Below are 20,867 nucleotides of genomic sequence, written 5' to 3'. Positions count from 1 at the left end.
GTCCAACTGAGTCTTAATAGTGTCCAATGCTGGGGGATCCACCACTTCCCTGGGGAGATTATTCCAATGGCTGATTGTTCTCATTGTGAAAAATTGTCCTCGTGTCCAATCAGAATCTCCCCAGGAGTAACCCGTACCCATTACCCCATATCTTTTCCATGTGACTCCTTGTAAAAAAGGAGTCTGTCGTCTTTGTGGCCACCCTTTAAATACTGGAACATGGTGATAAGGTCTAGCCTAAGCCTTCTTTTCTCAAGGCTGAACAAACTCAGTTCTCTTAGCCTTTCCTTTAATGATATTTTCATGCTAGATGTCTGCTGAAAAACAATACAATAATTTTTGACCTTTAAAATAAACTAGTGGCACTGATGCAGATAATAATGTATTTACAGAATTGAATGGTTTTTAAAATGTTTTGAAAACCTGTCAATTTAAATAGAATTATTAAAATGACATTTGTTACTTATGATAGATACTGCTCTAGACTAACAAAAATATTAATCAAGTACAGGCTCTAAACTATAGATAGCTTACCTTTTTGATGAATGTTTTAATTAATAGCACAATTTATGTAATTGCATTATTGATGTGGATAGACCCAGAGCCATAGACCCGGAGCCTGCTGAGCTTACCTTAGATACTTAGGGACTGATCAAATGTTCTTTATCTTTTTCTACTGTTTCTCTAAGTAAAGGCAAGTGTCGCTTCATAAAGCTCAGATACTCCAGCTGTAACAGTCTATCTGGAGTATTTGGTATTTGAACTGCTTAGCATTTAAGGAAACAGTAAATTTTGGGAATATCTGTGAAATACCCTGGAGACTGGAATAAACTATAACACATCGTAGCTATATTGACATGCAACAGATTCTGGTGTGACAATTGTACATGTGACTTCGTGCTGTCTAATTTTATTTTTAAATAATGCCTTCTTGTCTTTGATAGAAGTAGAGAAATAAGTATTTTCTTTACTTTACACTTTACGTGGGTTGTTGGATGAACTTCATCATGCATTTTGATCTTTCTCTAGGGATTTTTTTCTTTCGTTAAGGCAGCACATTAGGCAATTATTTAGATCTCAGTATCATAGGAAGTCTTGCAAGTCATGCTAGCTAGCCTTTGTTTGTCTTGTTTGAAATTTTTTTACCACTTTTTCACTTAGCTCGTATTGATATTTGATGTAGCAGTGTATTTTCAGGTGGAAATTCCATTCTGCCTATGAAATGGGAAAAAGCAGCTCTGCACATCATGTATTTGGAATATATTAGAGGGTTCGTGGAATATAGAAGAGTAGAAAGATTCTATAACAAGTTCATAAGAATGGTCCTTTTGATGTTGAGTTTTGGAGTAGAAGAAGAGGGAATATAGAAATTCATATTTTATGGATGTGTAGTGCATCAAAAGACCTTGGTTGTTGATACAATACTTTAGAAAACCTCATATTTCTGTATTTTTAATATGTATCCAGAAAGGATAGTTTGACCTAAGTTGAAGGGATACAAGCAAGTCTCTTTTCATGATGAAGGTGGTCAGACATTGGTACAGGTTGCCTAGAGAGGTTGTGGAGTGTCCACCCATGAAGCTGTTCAGAGCGTGCCTGGCCATGAGCCTGATCAAGCTGATAGGACTTTGAGGTCGGCCCTGCCTTCAGCAGGCTTCATGAGTGGACACTCCATGACCTCTTTGAGGTACCTTCCAACCTAAGCTGTTCTGTTTCTGTGTCTCTAACCATTTCTTCCACTAAAGCCCTATGTCATTCCAAGTTCAAATGAAGCACATTCAGATGGTCTTGACAGTTGTGAATAGCATGGGAAATAAACTCGTAGTGTCTCTTCTTGAAGTTAGTGAGTTGTATGTTCGTGTTAGGCCAGAAGGTGCTGCTTTTTGCCTTTTTTTTTTGAGAAAGCACTTGGTGTTTGGAAACACTATTTTTTTCTGTCTGGTTTATAAGCATGTGCATTACTAGCGTCTTTATTGGGGTGGTAGTGAGGGAGAGCCTTCAAGAGTGACTATAAAATTTTTTGGGGGTTGTTCCATCTGTTGTGGTTTTCACAGGACGAATTCTCCATTGGCATTCTTCTTAATTGCAGGCGTGCCCTCAACATTGTCACCGTCTTGCTTAAAATAGGTAGCTACTTGAACGTCTGCCTTTCTTCCTCTTTCATCTTGCTTTCTAAACTAGTGTGCAGGGACAAACTGCAATAGAATTTTTTTGCTACTTCCTCTTTTCATGGACGCCATGCTTCAGAAGCATCTTTTCATATATCCACTTTTGACAGATGTTCCTGTTCTTTTCCTAGTAAAGAAACAGAACAGTTGTGATGCGTAGTACTATTACAGTATGGTGAGTTGGCTTTCCCGTTTTACGTCTTCAGGAGCTGTCATGAATCTGAGCAGTCATAGCGAGCACCTGCTTCTTGCTGTCTTACTAACAGTGCACAGAAAATCCTTTGGAATTTTGATTAAGGAGGAGAGAACTGGGACTAGGAACCGCAATTAGCAAGAAAAGGGAGGCAGCAGGGAGTGGGAAGTTGTGGAGGAGCTAAAAATGATATGGAGCCTCCTTAAAGGTCATGAAATCCTTACTTGCATACCTAGCAAAGCTGGAATCGCTTTGGCTTGAATAGTGCATGGGTCATGCTGACCTTAAGCCTCTCTAGATATAATGCACAAATGAGAAATCTTTTTACATACCCCTTATAAGACAGGTAATATCCAGAAAGTGATAATTTTTTCACTTCATTAATTTTCCATGTGCTACCAATCATAAATATTTTACATTGAAGTGTATGCATACCTTGTTGGCAGATTCATCTAATTACTAAAAATTAGTGCACTTACAAACCATTCAGACTTTTTAGGCATGTGAAGAACTAATACAATATAAATAAGCCAGCTATTTATGATGATCATTTTCAGTGTTTTGCCTGCAAGCTGCACAAACATATATATTGAAAGTAGTTCTTTTTCCTCCAAAATAACTGTGTTTTAAGATTCAGAAGTGGGTGTTTAGCAGTTGTCTTGTTGGTGGTTGGTTTTTTTTTTTTTTAAGATTTGCTCATGAGATTACTCTTCTTCCACTGCTAAATGTTGTTCCAGCCCATCATGGCAATTTAGGTATTCCTTACACTGGCTTCCCTAAGTGACAGGTCAGACCTGTCCTGTCTTCTGTAAGATGAACAAGTGGGAAGCATCTTAGACTTCTAATTGTCTCCTGTATCACTGTGTTCGAGTGCATCGCTTTCTGGGTCTGTTTCTCAGTTTGTTCTTGCATACTGAGAGAACCTGAAAATTAAAGGAGATCCTTTTTGAGGTTGTGTTAGTTGGAAGGGAGAAATTTCATCCCCACTGACTGGAATGGGAGTCTAGTATTTGACAAAACCTGATGAGTGCAAGACCTGTAGGAGGGATACAGGTGGTCTCTGAGCAGTTTGCTAGAGATGATATGGAGACATGTGCTGATGTTGTCCAATCTGATCCTGTGTACCTCTGACAGAATGGAAATTTTGTTGGGTTCTTTTAATCCCATTGCTGTTCTTTAGGAGGTTTTTGAATGGGAAGTTTAAAGACAGTAAAATGGAAGAGATGTTTGCTTTTGGTAACTTGTCAAATAAATTGCGTGTGTCTTGCCTCTGTTTGTTTTTTGTGTTTTTTTTTTTTCCCTTTTTAAAATAACATCAGAGATTTATTTGCAGAAAGATTACCCATTGTTTTTTTAACAAGTTATCATTTCCTGATTTTCCCCCCCCCCCCCGCCTTAATGGAAGCTTGCAGATTATAAGAATAATAGAGTATACAGTTACAAAGACAAATGACACTGTACTCTAACTATTCTTTTCCCATTTTCTTTAGGCCACTGAGGAGGTCTCAAAAAACCTTGTTGCCATGAAAGAAATCTTGTACGGCACAAATGAAAAAGAACCACAGACAGAAGCTGTGGCACAGCTTGCTCAAGAGCTGTACAACAGTGGTCTTCTTAGTACCCTAGTAGCCGACTTGCAGCTGATTGATTTTGAGGTAAGAAAAGAAGTTTGACCGTTCTTATATTGTATATGGTAAAATAAACACATCTGAATTCCTTCCACTTTAATTGGTTAAGACATCTTTCAATCTTCAGCTTTTTTTTTCTGGCTGGGACAAACCAATTAGATAGAGGACTGCTTGTTCCAAACTACATAGAATATTAAGCAAATATAGAATATGAAATCTGTGCTTTTAGGCACATAAACCACACAAAATTGAGGTAGGTAAACCTCTAATCCTGATGATACAAGTCTGCTAAAATTGTGGAATAGTTCTCAATTGTTGTGTACACAGAAGTAATAGTAACACGACAGTGAACACAAGCTGTAATACCACAAGGCATGTCTATATTCTCATCTTGTTAAATTACTTGGAAAAGTAAGAATTATCTTGGTGTTTATGAAGAACTTAAATATTTAAGGTAATGCTGGTAGTTTTAATAACATTCCAGTATATTTCTCTCTCTTCAGAAACAAGTGATGCAACATGTTTTGTTCCCTCATCTTTTTTCTACTCATTAAAAAACATTTGATACATTTGTATTCAAATGTATCTCTATACAAACCTCTATCTGGTATTTGTCACTATGTCATATGAAATAATTTAGTTTCCCAGTACCATAGTGAAAAATCATCCTATTTAGTTTTAAGTAATTGTAGTACAATTGGATTTTCCTGTTTTCCCTGAGGTACCGCAAGAAGCATGTGGTTGTCTATGAAAACAGCCAAAACCCATGTATCTCACTCCACAGCCTTGACCATAAAGATCATCCCACTTAAGGTTGCTTAAAAACAGTATTGTTCATAAACAAGTTGTTCACAATGCAAACACAACAGTTGAAGGTCCTACTGTAGTATAACATTCAGAAAATGATAGCTGCTTTGTTTCTTCTCTCCCGTCCACCCCACCCATAACTCCCTCTGATTTGTGTTTAATTGTAATAGTGGTATTTTTTTCCCCTACCCATACAAGTGTTTATACCAAACATAAAACACTGAGGTATTAAATAAGCAAGGAGACCTGGGAAAGCTGAGAGGGAATGCTGAAATATGGTGGCCTTTCATTGCTGAAGAAAGGAAATCATGAATAGTGATCTGGATTCTGCTGACCTCTAGATTCTTATCAGCTTGGTGTTTACTCAGCCCAGTTATTAGCAAAGGAAACCTTCATTATCTCCTGGTAATGAAGAATGATAACAATTTGTACAGGCTTGCTCTCGTTAAGGAGAACTATTCATTTTATTCTAAGGGGACTTGAAAAGATTGCGGGTAGTTTCCTGCTTATGGACTTTCTGCTGCTTTGTTACATGAGGATATGACGGTTCCCTCTTGAAAGAAAACAAGTCATTCATGCTGCTTTCTAGGCCTGACTACATCTGCTTTTTAAGGATGGGATCTGGCAGACTGTCCAGCTATTGTTGTTATCTGGAATTAATGTCAACACACTTGTGCTCCAAACCTACACTAGTTTCCCAGCTGTTACAAAGTCAATCATGTGTTGGCTTTGACATTCCAAATCTGTGTGGTTGGGGTTTTACTGAATTGGAAAGGATTTTTCCATTATGGAGGGGGGTACAAGCTTTTGGTTTCCTGTTGGTTCTTAAACTTGAAGAGTAGGTGCCTCACTACAGTTTGAGGTCATTCAATGATGAAGTAAACTTTTTTTTTGTCAAGAACTTGACTCTCATTCCTGAAGAAGGTCTCCTTGTAGAACAGGAATAGACAGCTGATTAATATACAGGGACTGTTCTCTCTGACTCTTAAACTGTCTCAAATGTATTTGAATCTGAACAGCATGGTAAAAAAAAACCAGAAAAGTAATGAAGTAAAAAACAGAAAAGTAACAAATTTAATGTTTTAATTAAGAAACTGTCTGACCATCCAGACCTTGCTGTATGTAAAGGCCTGTTTAAAATTATATCGTTGTCTGGAAGCTTGCTTTCCAAGTAAAGCAGTCAACACAACCATCTATTTACCAGTCTTATAAACGTACCAGTTTAAGACTTACCCTGCTGATTTGTGCTAGCGTGTCAGTAGGAGAGATGGTGTCCCTTGTGGAACTGCTATTTTTGTTCTTGTGTGGTGGGTTTTGTTTGTTTGTTTTTGTTTGGCCTTTTTTTGGTTTATTTTTTTCTTTTAATGAAGGAAAAAACCCCCAAAAACCAAAAACACCCTTTGCATAGGGGAGGCTGAATCGTATCTGCTCAGAAGACAATACTAGCACAGTGTCCCTCTCACCTCTCAGTCGTGACTATTGGCACAGGGTTCAGTGTCTGTTTGCCCTTGTTAGGCCATGAGATCACTTAGTAATGCCTTCACCTAACAATAACTAGCTTTGGTATTACTGTGTACCACTGTCAGTTCAATTATGTGCATAATAAGGAAATGCTGTTCTTGATGGTGAATCCAAAGCAAATTGTGAGATCTAGCGCAAAATTGGCAATGTTAGTGAATAAGAGTTGATGACTATATTATGTGGAGTTTGAGTAAAGCAGTTTCTGGAAACACTGCTCTACTCATTTCAGAACAAAGAGTTTTGGTGTTGCTTTAGGCTGGCTTTCAATGGAATTGTAATTGAGAAAACAAGCATTTACAAACAAACTCTTATATCCTGAAAACAACACTAACAAAACTGTCCATGGTAATTCACAAACATGCCATTTGTAAAACTACAGTCCTCCTATGTTTTTATAAACATTTGGTGTTTTTCTTATGCAGTCTTCTTGATGTTGATTAGAAAACTGAAATAATTTTGAATAATTGCAGTTGGTTTTAAAATTCTTGCTAATTAAATATGCCCTGCATTTTACTCAAAAGCTTGCTGATGTGACTCAGGGCGTTTATAGTACAGCTAAAGAATGTCAAGAAACATTATCTACATGTGTTTTCTGTGTATAATATTTGGGAACCTTCAGGTATTGTTGCTTAACAGGCCTTTATTTGCAATTCCAGGCTTAGTATATGTTTGCCTAGGCTTTTTCTGGAGTAGATCTGATAGCACGTAGTCCTGAAGTTGTCTTTATGGCAATCCAAAATGGAAAGTTAATTGCAGAAATCTGGCTTTTAAATGGTGTATGTGAATGACTGTGAAAAGTGCTTATATTTATAATCAGCTTTTTGTCAGATGTCCGTACCAATTTGTCATCTTCAGCTGTGGTCTGACAGAAGGAGGTGTGTGTATATATTCAAGAAAGAGAACATTCCCAGTGCTGTTTATACTGTCTGGTGCTATTCTTGTGTGTTTTCTTGGGTTTAATCTGTGTTGAATTCCAGCATCCTGGTCTTATACTTCTTTTGTCCATTGAAAAAATGTGACTTGCATTTTTAGGTCAGTGGATGATTTCTCTTTGTAGTTTTTATTTACTTATTTAACGTACAGTTTTAAGTTGTATGTTAACACTGCAGTCAGACATGCTCTGCACACTCTTAATGGTGGCGTTGCGTGTTCCTAGGCAAGGGGAGAGCATAATGGAATATTGAATAAAACACACTTTCAGGCAAGAGTACAGTTAAAATTGGTATGTTATTAGCAAAAACAAGCATAAAACAAGCCCAGGAGATTGATGCTACATAGAAGTATCTGGTGGAATATCAACTGGCTTTACTTCTTAATGTAAATTACCTGTGATCTGGCTGCAACATGATGTAAATTTTTGAGTGCTTTGGCATATTTGAAATAGGTGTAAAGAAACAGAATATTCCATCTGTTTGATATCAGAGTACAGAGGCTGACCAAACTGCAGAACTCAAACGCTATGAATGCATGAGATGATGATAATGTTTCATTGTTACTTGCCTAGTGGACTTGAATATTATGTGTTTAACTGCTAATGTTTTTGACAGGGCAAAAAAGATGTTGCGCAAATTTTCAACAACATTCTCAGAAGGCAAATTGGTACAAGAACTCCCACAGTTGAATACATCTGCACTCAACAGAATATATTGTTCATGCTATTAAAAGGGTATGTACACTCTGAAGCATAAATATGCTTTTATGTGAAGTAAGAAGTTTTTAAATGCATGGAGAAGCAGTGAATTCTGAAATGTTTTTTCTTCCTTTGCTGTATGCTTGATTTTTTTTTTTTTTTTGTCTTGGGGCCTGTAATTCCTCTAAGTAAAGGAATATTTGAGCAATAAGCCACCAAAAATACAATTTTGCATGAAATTGACTGAAAATTGAGAACTGTTAGTAACCTAAAATATTCTTACTGGAGCAGTGCAGAAATTTTCCCTTCAGAATGCTGTTTGATCCTATTTAAACTATTTCCTTGTGAACTTACTCCTTCACCAAGAGTTAAAGGCAGGTTTTTTTTCCTTTAACCACTGTCACTTCCAGTTTTCTGCCTATCCCCTGGTCTTAGTTTGGTCTTAGACTTTTTATTCATAGTGATTTATATTCCTGTAGTATCAGAAATGCACCAACTCAAACTCGACCAAACAATGAATGATTTGGGGCGAATGGTGCATGCCAGACAGCTGTTTCTGCCTCTATTCTTGTATTACCTGGTGTGCTGTATATTGGAGAATCATGCCATACCGAATACATGGCTGTTCATGTATAGCTGTGGCTCTCAAATCATGAAAGCAGAAAGGTGTTGTTAACATTTTCATGTAAAAATATGATTTAAAAAGAAAAAATGAGAATGTGCTCTCTCCATTTAAAAATAATTGCTCAAGTTTCTAATATTAATTAAGAAAGTTCTGAAAATTGCAATTCCACTGTGTTTTGGGATAGAAAAATTCATAAAATATTAATAAACCACTGCAGCTATTTCAAGTACTAGTTTTATAATTTGTGTTAAAGCTGCTGGGTAAGTTTACTGCAGTTTGAGTACTTATTCCACCTACTGGGAGAGCCAGAGGATGTACGAAAAGGCCATGCTTCTCAGGGAGGTACTTGCCTGTGTTATGTTGGTAGCACCAAGATGTGAGGATAATCAAATATATTTTTAACATTTAAACAGGAAGCTTTATTCTGTTTTTCCTTTTCCTAGTTCATAGTATTAATCAGAGATGCTGACTAACCTGCCACATACATGGCATATTAGGCTATTTTATTTTAACATCTCCATGTTTACCTCATCTTGGCCACTTGCGTAAGCCACTGGAAGACGGATCATACAAGAAACTTTGCGGAGAAAGCAGGGGCTTTACACCTTTTAGTGTTGTGCTTGCTCCAAAGGTTTAGCTCCTGAAGCAGTGTGGAATATTTGCTTCAATTTGTACAAATGTGCACTTATCTGCCAGAAGTGCATTGTTGTGGAGGGTTTTTTGGTGTTGGTTTCCTGCCCCGCCACCTCCCCCCTTCCCCCCCCCCCCCCCCCCATTACAGCCCTGATTTTTGGGGAAAGCGAGATTTAAATGTTAGAGGGTCCAAAGGATTATTAATTTTAGCATAACACAAAAGAAAATACTGATTCAGTACTTCAGAATAATTTACAAAAGAAGGCAAAGACATTTGAGGTACAGAGAGATGAAGCTACGTTCTCAGCATGCTCACGCTGATATGTGACTGAATGAGGGCTGTAACACATTCGTGTCCTGATTTTTAGTCCGTGTTGTCACTCTTCAGAGAGCGTTATTCTGACAGGGATTGTTGAAACCATGTATTCATAAGTCACAATGTTTGAAATGGGCATTTAGTTAGCTTTAATGACTTAAATGTTACATCTGGTATCCAACTGAGTCAAATTCGTATAAACTTAAACTACGGGGCGAGTTGCAAAAAGTTCAGTAGATTTCAAATCTCCATGACCGGTTGAATGGGAAAGTATTGCAGGATTTAACATGAAAATTAATTCGTAAGGAAATGTTTTTGTATGGTAATATAGGTAGTGCTTAGTATGCACAATGATACTTTGCTCCTGAATTATTCTGGTGAATTTAAATTAGGTTCCAATGGCATAGGACGAAGGATTCTTTAGGTGGGAGGCAGGAAGGTATATAAGAAGCTTTGACTGCTCCAGAACCAGGTAGGAACAACAGACCTGACTTTTCTGTAGTCTGGGATAGCTTATATTGCAACATGCTGAGATGAGTTCTTGGTTTGGAAGGGCAGTCCCATCTTCTTCCAGGGTCCTACTGTTAGCTTGTTTGGGAAAACAAGGAGCTGGTAGCAAGTACAAAGGTGTATTTCTATCAAATGTGTCTTAAACATACTGTTGGGCGATTTTGGCAACTGCTGTTGGCATATGCTAAAATCAGCTGAGAGGACCATGTAGTATTTGAGCAAGAAAGCCTGCCGAGGAAGTAGCTTTATCACTTCCATCAAATCGGTGATCGACATGTTCCAGAGGTCTCTTGTAAGACAATGTTTTGCTAGAGGCAATAGAGACTCAGGCGCAGAGAAGGCGTTCAATATTGTCCTTATGATCAGAGGATGCTGTTGCCAGAATTTCAGGCTTGAAGCCCATGATGCATAGAGTAGGCAGTGATGCTGAAAAATGGTTTCATGAAAGAGGAGACATGAATTAGTCCAGTATTATCAACCCTTCATGCTCATATTATGGATAGTTTTATAGACATTAATGTCCTGTTTAAGCAAACGGCTTTCAAGACAGAAATCACTGCTTTTCCAGACGTCTGCAATTGCACCAATAAAAAACCCACCTGATTTTGAGTATGAAGAAAATGAATTTTTTTTTTTTTGGTCTTGTTTCTCAGTTTGGGAAAGTCATTTTTATTGCCTATAATTTGGCAATAATTTCAGTACTATTTCACAGAAGTATTTAAAAGTGGAGCTTAATGCAGAAATAAGTACCTCTAATTCTTTGAATTTTTGTTTACTTGATAGCACTGAAAACCATCACTAGCAGTGTGGTACTGCAATGCTAACTTGTGAAAGTATTTATAATGAATCTTTGGTTTGTTTGTTTTTTCTAATAGGTACGAATCTCCAGAAATTGCTCTAAATTGTGGAATAATGCTCAGAGAATGCATCAGGCATGAACCACTTGCTAAAATAATCTTGTGGTCAGAGCAGTTCTATGATTTCTTCAGATACGTGGAAATGTCAACGTTTGACATTGCTTCAGATGCATTTGCCACATTCAAGGTAATCTACATACATTTGAATTATTATTTCTGTAGTTCTCTGCTATGTGAACCCAGATGCCCAGGAATGTAACACACAGTAAGATAAGCCTAGAGAGAAAGAAGAAAAATAGGTGTGATGCAAATGGGTAACCTGGAGACTGTTCTTCCTTATTTCTCAGAATGCAAGATGTTCCTTTAAATATATATACTCTGTTCCCAATAACTTTTATTCCAGAAAGCAAGATTTAAACTATCATGAGTTAGCTAAATATTTGTGCACTTTCATGCCAGGGGCTTTTAAATCTGTGTCTCCAACTCCGCAAGTGAGCAAACTATTTTCCAATCTGTTACAAACCTGAGTATATTTGATGCTGATGCTTTGTCTGGGGAATTTTTTTTTTTGTCCTAAAACAACCAGTTATGGGACCATAAGCATAATATTAATCACTGTTAAAACAGTGGGTCTTAACTTTAGTTGTGTATAGTTCCGTGCAGAGCATAGCCTTGATGCCTAAATGGCATTCTTCAGTGATAATTCCGCAGGCTATTTACCTGTGTGAAATAACATAACACATAGCAGACCTTTCCTAAGTGATGCCAAGAGCTGTAGGTATGTCCAGGTAACTACATTCATATCCTAAATTTCTTTGTTTAATGAAATAGCAAAGTTTTCTATTGGATGTCTTATGTGTACTCACTGTTTAATAACAATGTATATGTACTGTTGAAATAATTTAGGAAAAATACTGGTTTTGTGCTCTTTTACAGGATTTGCTTACAAGACACAAGTTGCTAAGTGCAGAATTTTTGGAGCAACATTATGATAGGGTGAGCAGATTTGTTTTATTCAGGATTTTCCACTGCTGTGTATTTTATTTGAACAAATCAGTATATTCATTCCTTGTTTGGCTTTGGTTTTGGAAAATTACATACAGTAAATTGACCTTAGAGTCATTTCTACCAAGCAGTAAAATTAAGATCAAGATCTTATTATTGAATGTAAAAAGGTGTAAAAACAAGACAACTAGAAACTAGGAAAACTAGATCTGATTTTTCCGCTAGAGGGAACCCTTTCCTTGTCTTTTTCTTTTGTCTGTATTAACCCACAACAACTGAAGAATACAAGATAGTGCTCCTCCACCTGCTGGGGACTCCTGAAATTAATGAACAGTGTTCAGTACCAGGAACTATTATAGTTTAAGAAATAATGAGATAACTACTTCCACCACATTGCAATCTAAACATTAAAGGCTTGCAAAAGTGTAAATAATTTTTTTTTAAAGCAGTGACTTACAGGAGCCTACTGTGATTTCAGATTTTGTTTACATTTTTGTTATGGTTTTCCATGTCCTTCGGTTTGTTGTAATCATTTGGAAGAAGAGTGCATGTAACACTTGGAAAGGTCCTAACCCTTCTTTCTTCCGTGTTTAGTTCTTCAGTGAATATGAGAAGTTACTTCATTCGGAAAATTATGTGACAAAGAGACAGTCGCTTAAGGTAAGGCAATTTTATTCTTAAATGCAAAGTTAGAGAATTCCTTTAATTTCAAGGTGGGTTGACTTTAATTGAAATGGCTTCAGTAACTGCCTTGAATAGTGTTTATTTTTATTTTTTCATATGTTTTAATTCTTGGGACCAGCTAGTTTTCTTTAGTCCAGTCCTTCCATTATTTAGTGTCCAGCACACACCAAGTCATTTGTCACCCTATGCAGAAATAGCTATATGCAACTATGTTTATTTCTGTTGGGGTTTTTCCTTCAACAAATCTGGACACATTTAAATAATTTAATAAAGATTCACATGGTGTGACTGTAACAGTACTAATCTTGCATTCAACTAGGTAAAAAATAGTGAATGTAAATATAATACATAGCTTGTGACAAGGGTGGTACTTGTGGGGAATATCCTTTTATTCCCTTCTGGACAAAGAAGGTAGCAAAAGAAGTGTAAATATTTCTCATTTGAAGTACTAACTCTTTTTGGTTGTGTTTTTGTTCTGTTTTTTAAAGCCACATTCATTTTGGTGACATGTAGCTTCTGTATAAATTAAAAATTAAATTGTGGGGAAAAAAGAATGCAAAAGACTTTGTTTTCAATTCCAGTTCAAAACAAGGGGGGAACAAAAGGCAATTTCTTTCACTTTTTGAGAGACTTTTTGAGTGGAAGAGAAACTGCATCATTGAAATAAGAGTAAAATGCATGCTGCACTTAAGAATTCGGGATGTTTGAGTTCTGTTGTTACTATATTTGCAGACTGGTGTCAATTACTCGGTGTGTTTGAAAACACTTCTGAAAAAGTCTCTTTTATGTCCAATATCAGTCACTTTTTCATTCGGGCTTTTTTCCACTTTTAGCTTCTTGGGGAATTGTTATTGGACAGACACAACTTCACAATTATGACGAAGTACATCAGTAAACCTGAAAATCTAAAACTAATGATGAATCTTCTACGAGACAAGAGTCGTAACATTCAGTTTGAGGCCTTTCATGTGTTTAAGGTATGTTTAAAAAACCCCACAATAAAACAACAAAAGGGCTCCACCAGAAGTTGTTTAGTTGAGCAAACATCTTAGCTGAGCCTAAGTGAAGCTTATCTTAATGTCTGCTAAGTGGTTAAATAAAGAGAGTGGTAATGTTTGTCTTTAATACAATCTATTTTTACAAATAACTGTTCTTGTATCTTTTGAAAATTATTTAGAAACCACTCAGGGACTTTCATGTGATTGTCAGTGTAATCTCTCAGAAAAATTTGGAGTTAAGAAAGGTGAAGTGCAGTAGGACGAGGAGGAATGGATGATTTCATGAGAAATGAACTATCTTGAAGTTCAAAGTGTTTTCATCATGCTGCATCATCTATGAAGAATAGCAGTATTTTAGTCAAGTCGCCTAAATTTCAAAGCCTAAATTGTAGTTTGCACATTGTAACAGATGCCTTCTGACTTTGCAGCAGACAAGCAAATAGCTAAGAGCTTGGAGATACAATCTGAGGTATAAAAGTTTTTAGTGAACTTTAAGATACCCATCTGATGCTGTATATCATATGAAACCATGCAATTGCTACAGAATTTAACTGTGAGGTGTCTTCAGTGGTTTCTGCAGAGGGTTGCTGATCCACCTCCCCAGTTGAATTTACTTTGGTACTGGTGTTCCATTATCTCTAGAGAAAAAATACAGAATAATTAAAACATCAATTTAAGTTGTCATCTCTATTTTGTTGCCTAGGTTTTTTTTTTTTTAACTTAGCCCTCTGCTTCCTACTGTTATGCTAAATGTCTTCTGTTTTCTTGCAGGTGTTTGTAGCCAATCCTAACAAGACACAGCCTATATTAGACATCCTTCTAAAGAACCAGACCAAACTTATTGAGTTCCTCAGCAAGTTTCAGAATGACAGGACCGAGGATGAACAATTTAATGATGAGAAGACCTATTTAGTTAAACAGATCAGGGATTTGAAGAGACCAGCACAGCAAGAAGCTTAATCTCCAATAAACCCTTAAAATATTAAACCCAAATTCAGCATTTGCTGTTAGATATTCAGCATCAGGCACTCTTACCGATTCATGAGGAACATTACTGCTAATCTGCTGTTCAGTGAACGGTTTTTGTTTTTCTCTTTTCTTTTTTAGTCCGAGTTGAAAAACATAGCTGCTGCTTTCTTGCACAATGTGGACTTTCTTGATATTTGTGTCATTTCAGAATTCAAAGACACTGCTTGTTTTAGGAGTCCTGAAAAGAAAGATTCTAGGTTCATGAAAGCAAACATATAGATACTAGTTTGGTTTAGGAGAGAAGGTATTAACGTAGTTAAGTAACAGGTTGCATGCTTGCAAATCTGAATAAATCTGTATGTTTGCACTTATACCTTGTTTGAGATATGAGCACAATGTGACCTGTGCATACCTGGCACCATAGTATAAGATTATATGCCTTGATTTAAAAAAACAATGTGCAGTGCTTTATTTGTAATCAAAGGGGAAATGTATCTAAGATGTGAGCTTATTGGGATAAACAGTTGTCTTGCAAATAAATTGATATTGAAACTTAGCAACCTTTTAAAAGAATGAAATCTCAAGGTTCATAAGGAAAATGTATATATGCCTTTCACTGCTTTATAGAATTTTTTTTACATGATTTGATTTTCTGAGAATTGACTTGTAAACTTGGAAATATGTTCTAAGGGGTTTTGTTAATTTTACTTTAAGTGTATTTCAGACAGTAGACCTAGCAGTGACATTTTGCATTTCATTTCAACAATGCTTGCTGGTTTCTTTTGTATATAACTCCTAGGCTGCTCATTTCTTTAAAATATGATTTAATTTGTACAGCAGAGGAATGTTATTGTATTAGTCTGTAACTATTGCCTAATATTGAGTTTTGCAAAATGAATGCTCATATGTAATTGAATACTTCAGATCACATGGAAATGCTGATTTAACAATTTTAAGTACTGCAGCATTAAAAGGAAAAAAACCCAAACAAATTCTTTGTATTCACTTTTCTAATGGGGTGCCATCAGTTAGGGTAGGCTGAAATAGAGAACTGGAACCCTTTGTACTACACTCTTACTGGATAATATTGGCCTTATCCAATTAAACTAGCATTGTGCTCACCAGCTCTGCAAATGGCAAAGATTATGCTAAATTAATATTGATTAGTCTTACTCCTGGGAAGCCTGCAGTGTATAATTTCTTTCTTACAGTACATAACTCAGTTGTAAAAGTGAATGATTTAATTCCCTCCAACTTCAAGAAACAAGTTCATAGATGTCCTAGAGTAACAAAATGATTTAATTTTGATTTTTGTTCTTTAATGCTGCAAACTGTCAGTATTTATAAAAACAAAAAACCCAACTGATTTTGCACCGTGTTTTTGTTACTGTGACCATACAAAAGAAATCCACTAAGTGTAGCTAAATGATGTTATTAAAATTTTATCTACCCATTATATAGTAACTAAGCTAAGATAACAACCAAGTGAACTTGTGGATTGGAGTCTGAAAGTTCAAATTCTGCATGGCTGAATCTGAGAATGCCATAGAAAATGTTTGTTGCTTCCTGTCCTCTTCCTGATTAAAATATTGTGGAATCAGCAAGCTGAAATTCCTAAGTGGCATTTAAGCTGATTTGAAAGCCTTCACAAGGGAAGTTTGATAGGTCCAGAAAATTGAGTGTTTTCACTGAGTTGTTTAAAATTGCTTGTAATATTTTGATTGGCCTTTTAAAGGTTCTTAACGTGTCCTTTGCAGACCAATTCATTTTGCCTACCGGAAAGAAAATAGCTTACTTCTACTGAGGATCACTTACACAGGCAGACAGAATTGGCCATGAGGCGGTATTATAGTTCAGTACTAACAGTCTATTATATTTTGGTTTATCATAGCTGAGTGGAGGAAAACATTATTTGCCAAGTTACTCACCATAACATATAAGGCTTCCTCTTTAGAAAAATGTAGATGTGCTAAAGATTTATATATGTAAAGAACTGAAAGCATTTGGACTGGATTAGAGGTTACTCTATATTAGGCCTTGGAAACAATGGCTATGGTGACTTTTTTAATATGTGGAAACATTTGAATGTTGGCTTTTGAAAAGAAGTTGTATTTAAATTAAAGCTCATTTGATGTGCTCTTCGTATTAAAAAAACTATTGTTCTGGAAGTGGTTTCTTATCTGCTTGAAGACTTAAAGGTATTACTGAAAGTTATTTAAATGATGTGAGCGGTTTTGCCCCCCCCTTTTTTTTTTTTAAATAAGAGATGTATACAATTGTAATTCTACTTCTGTGGTAGCATTTCAGTTCTCCTGAGAAAAATGTGTTTCTTATCCAAAAAATCTGGCTGGCCCCGTAATTTAAATTGAAATAAAATTTTGAAGAAAAACATGTGTTCTTTACTGTGTTACTGAAGAGGATGAGTTTCTTGTGGATGTATATCTGTTCTCCTTTATTGCCTTAGAGGGGCTCAGCTTTCTCCCTTCTCAAAGTGAAATAATTTTAAATCGTTAAATCTCTGGCTTGCAAAAATATTTTTAAGGAATTAAGACAAAGTGCTCTATTAGAGATATAATATTTTAAAATTAATTGTTGGTAGCCTCTGTTGCTGATTTGTACCACTACTTGCTGATTCTATTCCTTGCTACTTGCTATTCCTACTTGCTATTCTGTGCCTCCCTGCAAAGAGTGGAGATGCTATTTCCTGTGTCACGTCTAGAGACAGGACCTGATAGGATTAGTGGAAGTGAATCCTTGATAATTTCTGGCCATTCCTGTCTCTAAATTTCAGGATCCAAAAGTGTGTGCAATGGGTAGAGCTTTCCTTAGGAAATCATGTGGTCTCTTGGCCTTTGAAGCTGTCTGCCTTTGACCATTTTTCACAGGTAATGCCCCAAGTTATGCAGGGTGGCAAACATTATGAGTGTGTGTTACATTTTAAAAAAAAAACAAAAACATTCAGGAGTTTTTGATGCAGATTCTTCAGATGGTTTTGTTTAGCAAAATTGCTGAAAAAATCTGATTTCCTGCCAGGATCATACTTACCTTGCAGATAAAAATACTTGGTCTTTTATAGCCCCTACTAGAGGCTACACCTGTTTGAGCCTTTATGTAAAATATTAATATTTTTCACCCTCGCTTGACAGTAAGATCACTGGTTACAAGGGGAAGGGAGTAATTTATACCTGTCAAACAAATTGCGAGTTTTCATTAGAAGAAAGAGTGGTGAAGTTGGGTACTTGACTAGGTGTTTGGATGAAATGGACCTGGCAGAAGGAGGCACTGGAAATGCAAGGAGATGTTGCACTGACCTCTCAAAATTTGTTTTCCACACAGAGTTGATCAGCAGGAACTGCCTCATAAGCTGCCATCTCTAGGAGCCAGAGTAAAAGTTGCCGTTGAAGCCCATGGGAGCAGGTCATGGACAAAGCTGCTTTCAGTAAGTTTACTTCTGTTTTGGCCTCCCAAGTCATTCCTAGAAGGCAACTTCATCAGTTTTCCTTTTGCTGCTACCCTTCCCCCCCCCCACACACTTATAATAGACCTTTGGTGGCTGCTTTGTTAAATAATTTTTCTGTCTGTATCTTTCCCTTACATGGCTGTTCACTTGAGCTGGTGCCATCTCTTTGGGTATAGTACCTTTATTTTCTGTCATTGTTTTGGTTATTTCTCATGATGTATCTGTACTTCTTTCTTCAAAGGTTTTAGCCTTTGTAAGGCTGTTTTAAGTGCTGTTTCTTTTAGCTTTTCAGTATATTGTAATTCAAGTTGATGGCTAGTATCATAATGAGGAAAAAATAAACCTATTCTTTTGCATGTTATCTCTTTTAATCGGTGTTCAGCTTAATCTGAGTACACTGAACTTGTGAAGAGTCGTTTCCAGTGTATGTAATCTGTATTTAGAAGTGTAGTACCTTGGTAGATCCAGTTTAAATCCCATGTGACTGGAGGCAGGTGAAAATATATTAAAAAAATCAAAATATGGAAAGAAGTTAAAAGGAGGGAGGAGAGGGACACTTCCATATATTGCATTCTTTGAAAGAAAATGGCTATTTCATGAGAGAAAAGACCTGCTTCCTATTTAAAGATATCTGTTGACTCCTCTCAATTTAAAAAGCCACCACCACAAACCCCTGAGTTATGTAGCCAACATATAATTAGATTTTTGGCAAGTGTTGCATTCAGAACAAAATATAAAGGCAAGCTCAGACTGGAGATTCTGGTTTACACAACAGAAGTAAGAATAATTTATTTTCTTGCTCAGAAACGCCTTGCCCAGAACTGGCTTTCTGTCACTTTTCATAAATAGACCCTTCATGCTAAAAGTTTCCTCGCCATCTATTGCAGGAAAGTTTTCCAGCTGTGTGGTGGTAGGGCCAAGTGTAACTGGTACACAGTTTTACGTCAACCAAGGGAGTGTCACACGTCTGGAGGTGACACTAGCCGAAGTGCCTTCCGTGATCCTAGTAACAGTAACACTAAAGGATTGATCAAGAGGGCATGTTTGGAGTGAAGGAAGATAAACAATGTGCTGTAATATAAAGATATAGTTTAGATATGTTTTAGGGGGAGTGGGTCTGTTTGAAAAAACAAGTGATAAATATATATGCTACTTTTTATAGCTATTGGAACAGCGATGTGTGTACTATTTAAGATAAATGAGTACAAGTGGAGTTGCCTGCTCTCATTGCCTAAAGTTAAATCAACAGTGGGTGTTTTTCCATTTCTTCTCCAGCAAATTCCTTGTACTGAGTTGTCATGGAGGATCCTGTTACAGTTCTTGTTTCTTCCTTTTGTGGCAGCCTTTAGGAATGCCTTGCATCCCATCATGAAGAAACTCAGGGTGATAAAAATGTGAGTGTTGCTTAACAAGGCTCTACTATTAAAACAGATGTTGAACTTAATTCAGTATTGCTTAGTATTAGAGACTTGCAGGACAGGATTGGCTTTGCATTTAATTTGAGCAAAAAAAAACCCCAAGACTAGAAGCTGTATAGATTTTTAGGGCTGTTGTGGCAGGTTTACGGATATTGTGTATTCTAACAATAAATAAGCCTTTGTAACTGTAACTGGGGACATGTAAATAAGGCATACAGTATGTGTAGTACAGTGTTTAAACAACTGAGGTGTGAGCAAGCTGAGTTTTTGGCCTCAGCTCTTTAGCTGCCTCTACAGATTATATGCAATTAAAAGAAAATGTATCACTAAGAAGTCAGGCTGTATTGCAATCATCTAGACAGGTTGAGAAACACAGTCTGGAGAGACTGAAAGGTGCAAAGATTCACCTGGCTATAAAACTTAGCCTGCAGCAGCTGAATTTCCTCATCTTTTTCCATTTCTGGAATTACACAGTCATTCCAGCTAATATCCAATTACATGAAAACAGTGTTTAAGGATTTACAATAATACTACATTTTTACATAAAACGCTTTTGCACTATAAATTGTTTCTTAAAGAAGTGGGAAACCAGTCTCACAAACAAAACCAGTGTATTGGCAGAGCTAGGTTTTTATAATGTTTCTTCAGGCTGTTAGAGCAGTAGGGAAATCCTTTAGGCTTAACTTTGAGATGGTGCACATGCTTCATTCGTGTTTGAGGAGCCCTTACAAAATACATGTTGAATCTTAGTTGTCTAACTCCTATCGGAGCATTGTTCTAGAAAGAAAAAAAGCACGGATAAAGCTAACATAGCAAGGAACAGTTACGAACCTTCAGAGAAGTGTAAGATGAGTCCATTGGATGTTGTGAATATTTTGCAAATATCTGTCATTTAATTTAAAAGATTAAATGGTGTGCCGTACTAGGTTGTAGGCCATCACAGTGCAATATATGTAATATGGTACGCACTACATGGACAAGGTTGGAATTTTGGCTTCAGTTTATCTAAAGTAACAAACACGTACTTTACGAAGAACAAAGAGGGAAAGAGCCATGATGGACCATGGCTGAAAGTATTCTTGCTTCTTAGAGCTGTTTGGGAAGCTGGAGCCAACTCTAATTTCTAGTGCCAGTCTTCCCTTCTCTTGGGTATTCACCCAGTTTGGCTGAAACCTGCAGGTGGAAGGGGAGAGGCATGGTGACAAAACCAAAATTAGTAAAATATCAGGGAAAAGCACGTCTCGCTCCTTACTGCACCCTAACAATTTTAAAATGTTTCCCCTTTACATCTTTGATACGAGAATAAACTGAAAGCTGGCATGGGGTAATTTAAACTTTTGTACAGAAACTTTTAAAAGAGCATTAAGTTGTAAGTTCATTCCTTTTAGCTGAATGTTTCTTCTGAGCTTTGTTTTTTCTTTTCACCTTGACTGTTCTAAATTAAA

At 36.6% G+C, this 20,867-nt stretch overlaps 1 protein-coding gene across 1 annotated transcript in view; it reads left to right on the top strand.

Annotated features, from left to right (window-relative positions):
* CAB39 (calcium binding protein 39) overlaps positions 1-16,799 on the top strand; it is a 42,930-nt gene extending 26,131 nt beyond the window's left edge. The window contains exons 3-9 of the mRNA XM_064457320.1: positions 3,852-4,016; positions 7,865-7,983; positions 10,907-11,075; positions 11,825-11,884; positions 12,488-12,553; positions 13,411-13,554; positions 14,347-16,799. Coding sequence (XP_064313390.1) covers positions 3,852-4,016; positions 7,865-7,983; positions 10,907-11,075; positions 11,825-11,884; positions 12,488-12,553; positions 13,411-13,554; positions 14,347-14,535 — 912 coding nt within the window. The 3' untranslated portion in view covers positions 14,536-16,799. The remainder of the gene's footprint in view (positions 1-3,851; positions 4,017-7,864; positions 7,984-10,906; positions 11,076-11,824; positions 11,885-12,487; positions 12,554-13,410; positions 13,555-14,346) is intronic.
* Positions 16,800-20,867: the final 4,068 nt, after the last annotated feature.

Source organism: Phalacrocorax carbo, chromosome 7, assembly GCF_963921805.1.
Source record: "Phalacrocorax carbo chromosome 7, bPhaCar2.1, whole genome shotgun sequence".
NCBI classification, from domain to species: domain Eukaryota; kingdom Metazoa; phylum Chordata; class Aves; order Suliformes; family Phalacrocoracidae; genus Phalacrocorax; species Phalacrocorax carbo.
Note: the sequence above shows the minus strand (reverse complement) of the source record. Positions and strands in the feature narration are given on the sequence as shown.